Source organism: Notothenia rossii, assembly GCF_949606895.1.
Source record: "Notothenia rossii genome assembly, chromosome: 9".
In the NCBI taxonomy this organism is placed as follows: domain Eukaryota; kingdom Metazoa; phylum Chordata; class Actinopteri; order Perciformes; family Nototheniidae; genus Notothenia; species Notothenia rossii.
This window is the reverse complement of record NC_136907.1, coordinates 5,954,629-5,966,882: the sequence shown is the minus strand read 5'-3', so window position 1 is coordinate 5,966,882 and position 12,254 is coordinate 5,954,629. Positions and strand designations below refer to the sequence as shown.

The 12,254-nt window shown below is 41.2% G+C and overlaps 1 protein-coding gene across 1 annotated transcript; it reads left to right on the top strand.

Annotated features, from left to right (window-relative positions):
* The first annotated feature begins 6,312 nt into the window (after positions 1-6,312).
* On the top strand, positions 6,313-11,186 carry gpr119 (G protein-coupled receptor 119). Its single transcript, XM_079652598.1, has 3 exons — positions 6,313-6,660; positions 7,377-7,583; positions 10,057-11,186. Exons 1-3 carry the CDS (start codon positions 6,318-6,320, stop codon positions 10,728-10,730), a joined length of 1,224 nt encoding a protein of 407 aa, XP_079508724.1. The 5' UTR covers positions 6,313-6,317; the 3' UTR covers positions 10,731-11,186.
* Positions 11,187-12,254: the final 1,068 nt, after the last annotated feature.

Below are 12,254 nucleotides of genomic sequence, written 5' to 3'. Positions count from 1 at the left end.
GGGGGTTAGGGATTGTGGGTCCTGAAGCTGCCTTCATTAGGGAGTTTCCCAACGACACAGGGTTTCTCCTCCAGGGGCAGTTTAGATACTGCTCTGGGGTTCTACCAGCCCACCAACACCTACTACGCACTCCGTTTTGCTATCCTGGTGGTCGGGCATCCGACGCTTTAGTGCCTGAAATAAGTGATAGAACGGGCGGCTGGTGTTAGAGGCCACGCTGTAATTGCCCCCCTAAGAAGATTACGGTGGTCTTGCATGTAGATTCTTGGGGGTTTAGTCCTAGAGATAGGACGGCCGTTTTCGGGAGCCATATCAGCACCGGATCTCGGTATCGGAGACGACCTAGATATTAACGTTGGTTGTATAGAAGTTAGATTCCTTTTCAAAAGTAAAGTTTGTTTTATCTTTAATACTTTTTTATGCATGTAATATTAAGCTGTCTTTGGCTCTTTTCTGCTGTAACAATTTAAATGTCCTCTCTGTGGGACTAATAACCTGTTAAGCCCTGAGCCTGTTTTTCAGGTCTCAGGCTCGAAAATGACATTCCCAGAACAAATGACCATACCTTCACTTATAAAAGGGTTAAATTAATAATATTTTTTCTCAAAGCAAGGTTACATCTGTGAGTTGGCTGTAGAAGTGTCAGAATCAATATAGATGTTTTTATTTTAAAGTAAATTCAGATTGAACACAGTAAAAAAATGGAAATGATAGTGTCCGCCCAATTTTTTTTTTACTTATTGTGAAAACCACCCTTGGATGATGGGATGGTAGACTAACAGCTTTAGGAATCCAAAATATAACATATAATAAGTACCCTGTATCAAGAGTGATGCAAAACAAGTGACATTTGACCGTTTTAGAGAGATTTAGCAAAAAAAACCACTTCTGGGCTCATTTGGGTAGATTTGACCTATCTCTGGCCCCCCTTCATCGATTTTGATGATTGACATTTCTTTTTACGCTAGAGCCAATGGAATCGAGGGGAAGTTCCACATTCACACACACATAACCAAATAAGGAGTGAGAGTGACGCGTAGCCAAAACCGGAAGCTGTGATACACTCTGGTGGCTACCATTAGCAGCTAATTTTAATTCTCCGATTTTTACATAAAAATGGAATTATGGATTATCAATAATTTTTTCAAAGTGACAGACACATTGGATTAATCTATGGGTTAACCTTCAGCAGCGTTTTTATCGTTTTAATGTCATTGAAGACAACTTTTGATCAGAATAACAGCTAAGGTGAGACGATCTCCCGTGTTTGCTCCGTAATGCTACGTGTTATGATGTCTGTGTTTGCTTCCCCTGCTGCGAGTTCTGATTGCTCAGTGATGATACTAATACCTATATAATCTGTGGAATCTCAGCTTTAATCGGATATCTTGTATGTGCAGTTACAATAAGTAATAAGGGTATCTTTACCTTGAGTTCTGTGTCAAGTGCGTTAGCATTTTTTCGCTCAGGGGTCATTTAGACACTTTTTATGAGACTTGTGTTTTGTTTTGGTAAAAATTGTTCGTATCATCAGTTAGCTGAGTTTCTTCCCGTTAATCTGGTATGACACATTAATAGGCTTTTAAATATTAAGAAGCCCTGAGACACAGTTTCGTGAAAAAGCTACCCGCCAGACCCGGATTAGGGTCCTCCTGGGCTTAACAGGATAAAGGTATTCTGATCCTGATTCTGATTCTGTATTAGACAATATAAAATCTTGATCTAATAAAATAATAATAATACATTGCATTTTTTTTATAGCGCTTTTCCTAATGCTCAAAGACGCTTTACAAAAAATCAAAACAAAAACAAATACAATAGTTTCTGTGTGTGTTTCTGTGAGTCTTTAATGACTTTTATGACTATTCATAAAAGACTCAACGAATAGTCAGATTATCTCAATTTAACATGATTAATAAAGAACTTCTCAAGATATAAACATGCAATTGACATCTCTATTGTTGACCAATCACAACAGAGCCGGCCAGCTAACCAATCAGAGCAGACTGGGCTCTGGTTTCAGACAGAGGGTGAAAAGAGGTGCTGCAGCACAGGCAGTATGAGAAAAATAAAGAGCTTTTTGAACATTAAAGCATGTAAGCATGTCACAGTAGAGACACTAAATACTAATATGAACCTGAAAATGAGCACAAAGGGCCCCTTTAAGTTTAGGTTGGGATGTTTTCAGTCACATTTATTTGCTTTACAGTAACCACTTTATGAAGCTGGTGAGATGCCAGGTGATGTGTAGAGTGTGTGCAGCGAGAAAGCGTCATTAGGCAGACCTGTTTGTGTGTGAATCTTAGTGGAAAATCATCCCATCATGCCAGATGTCTCTCCTGGGGCCGGAGTGGGACATCATCCAGTAGGGTTAGAGTTTATCTAAGCTCTTTCAGCTCTGCAGCACAAAAACAACTTATATTATCCCTCCTGATGATGAATACATCACTATGTTTTTTATGCAATATCTGCAGAAAAAGATTGTTGATTAATGTCCGGTCTAAGTTGCATCTATTCATTGTGCATGATACCTTGTGGAAAAGTCTTACAAAGATTATGCAATATACAGTATTTCTTGGATGCAAGCCAAAGCAATCAATTAGGCTGGACATGCTTTGCACACACATCACCAAGGCTACTATCGCTAAGGCCACTTACACAACTTTAATATATGGACCTGTTCTCCATGACGTCCCTATAGGTTTCCGTTGTGATAGTATGATTTAACCAGACGGACAAGTTCTATAAAGATTCAACCGGTACAGTTGTCTTGAATCGGGATCAAGCTTGTTAACATATTTCTGCTGTAAAGTTGGGGATTTTAACATGGGGTCTAAAGGCATTCCACAAGTTCTTAGATTAAAGAGGACATACTGTATTATTCTCATTTTCAGGTTCATATCAGGTTCATATCGACCATCACCCCCTCCCCCCTGGCACGCAATCTTGGCGTTATCCTGGACCCCACCCTCTCCTTTGACCCCCATGTCAGCTCCATCATCAAGATCTCCTACTTCCACCTCCGCCGCATTGCCAAAATCAAACACTACCTCCCCCCCCGTGCTGCTGAATCCCTCATCCATGCCTTCATCACCTCCCGCCTCGACTATTGCAACGCCCTCCTCACTGGCATCTCCTCCCATTCCCTCCATAGACTCCAAATGGTACAAAACTCTGCTGCCCGCCTCCTCACCCACACCCGGACCCGTGAACACATCACTCCCGTTCTCCGCTCTCTTCACTGGCTCCCCATCAAACAACGCATCATCTTCAAAACACTCCTCCTCACCTATAAAGCCCTTCACCACCTAGCCCCCCCCTACCTCTCTGACCTCCTCATCCCCTACAACCCCCCCCGAGCCCTCCGATCCTCCTCCACTCTCTCCCTCACAGTACCACCATCAAGACTCAAAACATTTGGCAACAGAGCATTCTCCAGATCAGCACCCCGCCTCTGGAACTCCCTCCCCCAATCTGTCCGCCACTCTCCCACACTGTCTACCTTCAAAACCCAGCTGAAAACATACCTCTTCTCCCAAGCCTTCAACTTACCCTACCCCCCAACCCACTGACTTCACTCACACCCCACGCTGTATCTCTTATTCACCCCACGCTGCATCTCTTATTCATACATTCATCAACTTTTTCTTTCCTCTTTTCCATTATGTTGTCTTTTGCTCGTTGTCCTATGCTTGCTCCCCCCCTGTGTTGTCCTCTGCCTGTTCATGTAATGTTCATGTTCAATTTTCTTGTCCAATATGTTGTCTTCTGCCTGTTCACCCCCTTTCTGTACTTTTAATTTTTTTTGTAAGCGACTTTGGGTTATTGAAAAGCGCTATATAAATAAAAGTTATTATTATTATTATTATTATTATATCAGTATGTAGTGTCTCTACTTTAAAGAGTCCTCTCCTGCTGATGTTCAGGTGTATATCAGTATGTAGTATCTCTACTTTAAAGAGTCGTCTCCTGCTGATGTTCAGGTGTATATCAGTATGTAGTGTCTCTACTTTAAAGAGTCCTCTCCTGCTGATGTTCAGGTGTATATTAGTATGTAGTGTCTCGACTTTAAAGAGTCCTCGCCTGCTGATGTTCAGGTGTATATCAGTATGTAGTGTCTCTACTTTAAAGAGTCCTCTCCTGCTGATGTTCATGTGTATATCAGTATGTAGTGTCTCTACTTTAAAGAGTCCTCTCCTGCTGATGTTCAGGTGTATATCAGTATGTAGTGTCTCTACTTTAAAGAGTCCTCTCCTGCTGATGTTCAGGTGTATATCAGTATGTAGTGTCTCTACTTTAAAGAGTCCTCTCCTGCTGATGTTCAGGTGTATATCAGTATGTAGTGTCTCTACTTTAAAGAGTCCTCTCCTGCTGATGTTCAGGTGTATATCAGTATGTAGTGTCTCTACTTTAAAGAGTCCTCGCCTGCTGATGTTCAGGTGTATATCAGTATGTAGTGTCTCTACTTTAAAGAGTCCTCTCCTGCTGATGTTCAGGTGTATATCAGTATGTAGTGTCTCTACTTTAAAGAGTCCTCTCCTGCTGATGTTCAGGTGTATATCAGTATGTAGTATCTCTACTTTAAAGAGTCCTCTCCTGCTGATGTTCAGGTGTATATCAGTATGTACTGTCTCTACTTTAAAGAGTCCTCTCCTGCTGATGTTCAGGTGTATATCAGTATGTAGTGTCTCTACTTTAAAGAGTCCTCGCCTGCTGATGTTCAGGTGTATATCAGTATGTAGTGTCTCTACTTTAAAGAGTCCTCTCCTGCTGATGTTCAGGTGTATATCAGTATGTAGTGTCTCTACTTTAAAGGGTCCTCTCCTGCTGATGTTCAGGTGTATACCAGTATGTAGTGTCTCTACTTTAAAGAGTCCTCTCCTGCTGATGTTCAGGTGTATATCAGTATGTAGTGTCTCTACTGGGACATGTCTCCATGCTCTAATGTTCAAAAATCTCTTTATTTTTCTCATTCTGTGCTGCAGCACCTCTTTTCACCCTTTGTCTGAAACCAGAGCCCAGTCTGCTCTGATTGGTTAGCTGGCCGGCTCTGTTATGATTGGTCAACCACTTAGAGGTGTCCCGCCCCTCAGCCTATTATGTACAATGTTTTGGAGCGCTAGCCAATTGAAGCGTGAGTACACGTATTGATGTCTTATTTTACAGAAAAAAACAAAGGAGTCCAGCGGAGGCGTTTTGGGCAAAGGGGCGGGAGTGTGTGCGAGAGAAACTCCCTCTGGAGGGAACACAGGGATTTCATGCACACAAACCTATAGAACAAACTAAAGGAAAAGAAAACCCCCCAAAAAGCCTCATAAAGATTTCAGAATTCTTTGACGAACTAAAGTAACACTAACCAAGCCTTAGACAAAATAATATTTGGCAGACAAAAAATGATACAGGGATAATAATACAGTAAATGTATGATACAAATATAGGTCTTCCTGTCAGGAGGCTGGGATAAGTGTGTGTGTGTGTGTGTGTGTGTGTGTGTGTGTGTGTGTGTGTGTGTGTGTGTGTGTGTGTGTGTGTGTGTGTGTGTGTGTGTGTGTGTGTGTGTGTGTGTGTGTGTGTGTGTGTGTGTGTGTGTGTGTGTGAGAGTGAGTGAGTGTGTGAGGGGAGGGGACAAGAGCTGGACAAGCTGTGAATGCTGTTTGTGTTTCTGTCCTTCTGCATTTGATGATAGGATTGAAAGGATCCACACCCGGTGAAATTGGACAGATGTTTTAAGAACCGGCTATCTTTCTTAAACATGACGTGAGATTGGATTAACGCATCGGGACAATATCAGCTTTTTCATCTTTTGTTGATCAAACATGGCATGGCGTTGTCACTTATAGGAGGTCTTACCATTTGTTTTTTAGCATCTGTGCAAATCTCAGTTTATTTTCTAATTGTGCAAATAACACATTTGCAACAATATCAGCTTTATGGATTTTAAATTGTAATAGTTTTTTTCAAGATTATTAATAGACGGAGATGGGTAGTAACAACGTTTATGTTAATAAACTTGAAATGTTGGAACTACATTTGACCATCCCTGCACACCTTTTCTTTGGATAAAGGTTAAATATTATTTGTTAGAGAGATATCTTTGTGTGTATGACTTACAGTAGGGGCATTTTTTTTGCCATCTGATTCCTCATCACATTCAGGTATAATTTTGTGTCAAATAAAAATCAACAATGTGATAGTTGAGCAGCTTTAGTTAACAACCTTGATTTCTCCCAATTGAAATAGTTCTGTTAAAATACTTCTTCTACGGGGAAATTATTGTTGGATTGCAAAGATTTGCTTTTCAAAGTAACTCCCTGAAAATGTCATATTTAAGTGGACATGCGAGCACTGAGGCGGCCGTTAGCATTTCTCCTGAGAGCATGAACTCCCATGAACCACCGACAGAAAGCATCATGCGGCCTCGAGTGATGGGTTTCATCCTCAGCATCGCTTCTGGCCTCATCATCTCCACCAACCTGCTGGTGGCGGCCGCTCTCCTGAAGCTGCTCCTGAAGAAGAGGAGCCAGAGCTGGGTCTTCGTCCTCAATTTAGCACTAGCCGATGCCCTGGTGGGAGTGGCCATCACCGGCCTCGCCACCGAGGACTTCAACGTCAACAGCGTCACTTCTGATCCTCCAACAAACTCAGAGCCTCCAGCCAGAGGTGGGAAGTACCTATTGATTTGAACACGATCCGTGAATCCATCATTTCCTGGTCTTCTCTAAAGAAGAGGGACCAATGAAAACGTTGTCATGTTGCCGTTATTCAGCCTGGAAACATTCATTAGCTAACAATGACATTATTGTTCTATTAATATAAAGGGAGGTCAGGTACTCTTTAAAACAGCTGCTAGTCATGGGTATTTTTGACTTAAAGGTGGGGTAGGTCATTTTGGAGAAACCAGCTCGAGTGCGCTAGAATTTGAAAATGCACAGCCGGAAAAAATCTGCCACTTCCTTCAGACTTCCTTAGAGAGCCCCTCCTCCAACACACACGAACATGACCAATGAGGGCACGATATAAGTTTGTGCACAGATGGAAGGCTGACAGGCAGGTAGGCCATCCAATTATTTTAGCTGGGCCGGCGAAAATGATTGGTCGTGCTTTTTACAGTACTACGGCTTCCACAGATGAATTTTTCTTTAATGGATTTATTGTCAAAGCACTTCAGATATTCATTGCTATCGGGATGTTAAGAGCATTCCATGGAATATAACAAAAAGTGTATCTCGAGCCGGTTTCTCAAACTTACCTCCCCCACCTTTAACTACATTTCTAAGCCCACACTTCTTTACTTTTACCAGAGTATTTTTAAACACAAGTATCTGTACTTCTACTTGAGTAAAGGATGTGTGTACTTTTGCCATCTCTGCCTCCAGCTCAGGGAAAAATCAGGTGTTTGATGCGAATGGCCTTTGTCACGTCGCCCTGCACAGCATCCATCATGTCCATGTTCCTCATCTCGCTGGATCGCTACGCAGCCATCAAGATGCCCCTGAGATACTCCCAGCTGGCGGGGAAGGGGACAGCGGTCGGGTCCCTGCTGGCTCTCTGGATCAGCTCCTTCACCCTGGGGTTCTTGCCAGGTGAGATGAAGAAAATATAAAAATGTATGTGGGATTAAAGAAATCGTCCTCACTCTGATCATGCATGTAGTTCTAAAAGGCACAGTTACTTTATTTTGTGTTACTTCCTGCTCACGGCTACAGCTGATTGGCTTGTTTTTCTGTACCTTGAGAGGTTACCTGTTAGGCCCCAAGCCTGTTTTACAGGTTTCAGGCTCGAAAATGACATTCACAGAACAAATTACCATATCTTCCCTTCTAAAAGGGTTAAATTAATTAAAAAAAATTCTCAAAGTAATGATAAACCTGTGAGTTGGATGTGGAAAAGTCAGAATCAATATAGATGTTTTTTTATTTCAAAGGAAATTGAGATTGAACATGGTAAAAAACTATAAATTATAGTTTCCGTCCAAAATATATTTTTTAGCCTACTTATAGTGAAAACTAACTTTGGATGATGGGTTAGTAGACTAAAAGCTTTAGGAATCCAAAGTACAACAGATAATAAGTACCCTGTATCAAGATTGAGGCAAAACAAGTGATATGTTACCTTTTTAGACAGATTTAGGCGTCTTTGCACATGCAAGCTTTTGCAGAGCATAGGAATATCCCTGCTCTGATATCTGGAAACGGAAAAGCAGTTTTATTGCTTATGGATTATCAGAACATTTCAAAGGGACACAGACACATTGGATTAACCTATGGATTAACTACACCATCGTTTTTATCGTTTGAATGACATTGAAGACCAGATAAAGACCAAGGTAAGCCATGTTAGCGTTTTTGGCTATCTAGCGCGACATGTTTTGATGTAGGTTTTGTTATTTTCTCCGCTAATTTGTCATCTTTGAGTGTTGAGGTGGGTACCAATAGATTCTGTGTCTCCTTACGATCATAAAGGATGTGTTGGATGTGCAGCTAGGATAAGTAATAAGGGTGCTAGGAGTGATTTTCGGTGAAGTAATAGGTTAGCATTTTTCGCTCTGGGCTAATTCAGAGGGTCATTGTTAGCATTTTGAGTTTTTAAAAATTTATTAATTAAAAAGATCAGTTAAATGATTTTTTTTCCGTCATATGGATATAAAACATTCATAGTTTATTAAATATGAAGGTTCCTTAGACGTTGTTTCCTGCAAATGACGCAATTTCGGCCCTGGATACGGGTCCGTGGGGCTTAAGTTAAGAGGCTTTAAGGTGTTTCCTGATATAATCGTCAGACGTTCAGATTCCAATTGTTCACGTAATGCTGCTTTCTACACAGAATAAGATACATTCACATATATGTTCCTTCAGCTCCCTCACCCTGGGGTTCTTGCCAGGTGAGATGTAGAAAATATAGGAATTGATGGGATTAAAGACAGACAGAAAATAGTACATCTTCGTCATACTATGATGACTAGGATGTGTGTTTGTAGGCTTGGAGTTGCTGAAGACTAGAGATGTCCTGATCCGATCACGTGATCGGGGATCGGAGCCGATCACGTGATTTTCAAAGGATCGGAATCGGGAGAAAAAAATCAGGGATTGGGATTTTAAAAAAAAAATCTTTTTATAAATACTTCTATTTTTTTTTGTATTCAATGTTACAAAACAAAAAGGACCATGTTCAAGTCTTAAAGTCATCCTGAGGCCTTAGTTTTGGTTTCAAATTACACAACATCATGTATGTGTTGCTTCTTTGGGGCTTGTTTTCATAGACCTGGTTGCTTATTTCTCTCAAATCTGGCAACAGAGTGGGCAGGGCGCAGTGTCTAATTGTAGCAGTAAGCTAACGAGTACTGAAAGCTTTATTTTGTTTTGATCCAATGCTGCACAACTGAACTGATCCAATGCTGATGTGAAAAAAATAAGCTATATCCATGTTGGATAGAATATCCAATTTAAATAAAAAAATAACCTTAAGGGACAACTTGAATGCTTTTTTTCTTTTTTTTCTCTTAATGCATTGCATAAAGATCGGATCGGGAAAAATCGGTATCGGCAAATTGTTAAAATCAAATGATCGGAATCGGATCGGGAGCAAAAAAAGGTGATCGGGACATCCCTACTGAAGACTGATTGTGTTTTTATGAGACGCACCAAATAACTACAATGTCAACTCATTAACAGCGTTTTTAGACAGTCAGAGCATCTGATCTAGGTTCAAGAGTTGGTTGGGCGAGTCAAATAAGCACAGGGCTTTCATCCAGGCACACTGTTTTTGCCTATCGTATAAACATTGATTTAGGGGTTCTTGTTTAACTGTTGTTACCTCTTTTCCTTAACCTAAGCAAGTCATTGTGTTGTAAAGCTAAACTTAGCAACCCATTTTGATGTATGCATGTAACGAGCCGAATCAAGCTATTTATAAGAAGTTGGAAGTGACGCAAAAGGTTACTTGGAAAGAAGAAATTATAAAAATGGTTTTTGAAGTTTTTTTTACCAAATGTTCTGGTGGCATATTGACTATGAGAAGTGTCACATGGCCAATCATCTTTTTGTCTCTGTTCCTCAGTGATGGTGCGGCAGCTCCAGGCGAAGGATTACGGCGGCTTCTGTGCCTTTTTCTCCGTCATTAACCACATTGGCATAATCATGTTGTTCAGCGCGTGCTTCTTCCCCGTGCTCTCTGTATTTGTTTACATCTACCTGGATATCCTGAAAATCGCCTGCAGCCACCAGAAGCAGATCTGCCAAGTTAGGCAGGCCGGTTCGAGGACGGGTGACCGCCAAGATTACGAGAACCATCCCAACCAGCAGCTGAGGAGCCACTACTGGAGCCACGTCAAGGCATTGAGGACAGTGGGGGTGTTGGTGGGCTGCTTCTTGGTCCTCTGGTGCCCCTTCTTTGTGGCATGCATTGTGCATCTTCTGTGTGAAAGCTGCCAACTCAAAGGCGTCTTAGAGAATTATTTGTGGTTGTTGGGACTGTCGAACTCTCTGATCAACCCCCTGGTGTACGCCTTCTGGCAAAGGGAGGTGCGACTGCAGTTAGCCTCCTTGTGTTCCTGCTTTAGGGCGTTGGCTGCTAGGCCTCCATGTTTCACAGAGAGATGTGACCCCCAGCCTCCTGTGCTGAATCAAGCTGGTGCACCTGCAGGAGAAAACCTCAACCCGTCGTTGTTGCGGGCGATTTCAGTCAACGACAAGGCTCAAACTGTGCCACTATCTGCCTCCACCGGATTGTGAAAGGAACCAGTGAAAAGGTGGCAACAAAAACATGGCTAGACAGAGAGTCATTGTTAATTTCAGATAATGGAAACTATTGATGTGTTTCAAATTGCGTAGTACTACTGTTCTTTGGCTTGCTGGTTTGAGTGTGTAAGTGAGTCCCAATGCAAAGTATGTCAAAATGCTCTAAGAACCTGGATTGTGCTCTCAAAACAGTCAAATAAATGAGTGTGGGACGCTGCACACATGACACACTTAAAAAACGCCATTTTGGCTATTTAAAGGAAGTTGTAAGACGAGCAGTGATTGAGGTTCCCTTGGAAATAAAGCCCTATACAAATAAGAGTAACATAAATATTATTTGTTTCACTATTTAAGTAAAAGACCCCTATACTGGTTCCAAAAGGAATCCGCCGTGATTTTGATAGGGTTAATTGAGCAGTCTGTGATGATGTGCTACCATTAACAATTGCTGCTAGCTAGCTAACAACGGCTATTGTGATTTGACACAACAGTAGGCTACATGGTGGAAATTCACGCACTGCAAAAGTGTACTAAGAGAAGTAATCAAATTGAGATACAGCATATGAGATAGTGTTAGAAATTAAAATCAATTTTTTATGGCATAATTTAATTTAAACATACCGTCAGCTTGAAAGCTGTTTTATTCTGAAAAAAACTGAAGTTCTCGCACAATCTTAATGCCAAGCTTTTATTCTGAAAATCCTTCATCTCCGGTTAGCATTTAGCATGTGGCTAATATTCCTTTTTCTAGAGATGTGAATGTAGAAGTGAAAATGACACGGAGTGGTGCACACCAAAACCTACTGATTTTAACACTACATCTATAGACGTCGAGATATTATTATTGATGAATATTAAATGAAGGTACAGTTTATTTTAATAAGTTTATTTTAATAAGTTTTGTTTACAGATGTATGTATCTATGACTACATCCGGGTCTACCGTAAATGATAACTGCCGTAAAGTACTTCCAGTATTACTAAAAGTAACGATTACAGCTGTTAAAATGCAATAAATAAAAAGTCATGAAAGAGAGTATAGGCTACGAGGAGAAAAGGCGTGTTTAGTTATGTATTGAATGTACAATGTCTGAATCCTCTTATGCGCAACAACGGACATTGAAGACCAGAGGCGGGAGGACCCCCTACTACGCCAACCGGCACATGAGGAGGGGCCAACGAAGGGTATGGAACGAGCCGACGTGCGTGTTTGGGCTCGCTCTCCTTCGCGAGCAGACACCGGAGAACACAGGTGTTCTCTCAGAACCATCTTCTGTCTGTAACATTACCGCGCCATTTTAATTAAAGTACCCATTTGAACCTTATGCCAGAGACTCCATTGATCTCTTACTTTTCAGGCTTCTCTCCTGGGACGCAAGAATAACGAATAATTCCAAGATGATAAGTAAGCACCAATTCATTAAACACTAAATCTGATTATATCTAAAGCAATGTTGTTGCTGAAATTTAGACCTTACCTAAATCTCTCTGCATTTCCTGTGATGCCATGTCAGGAATC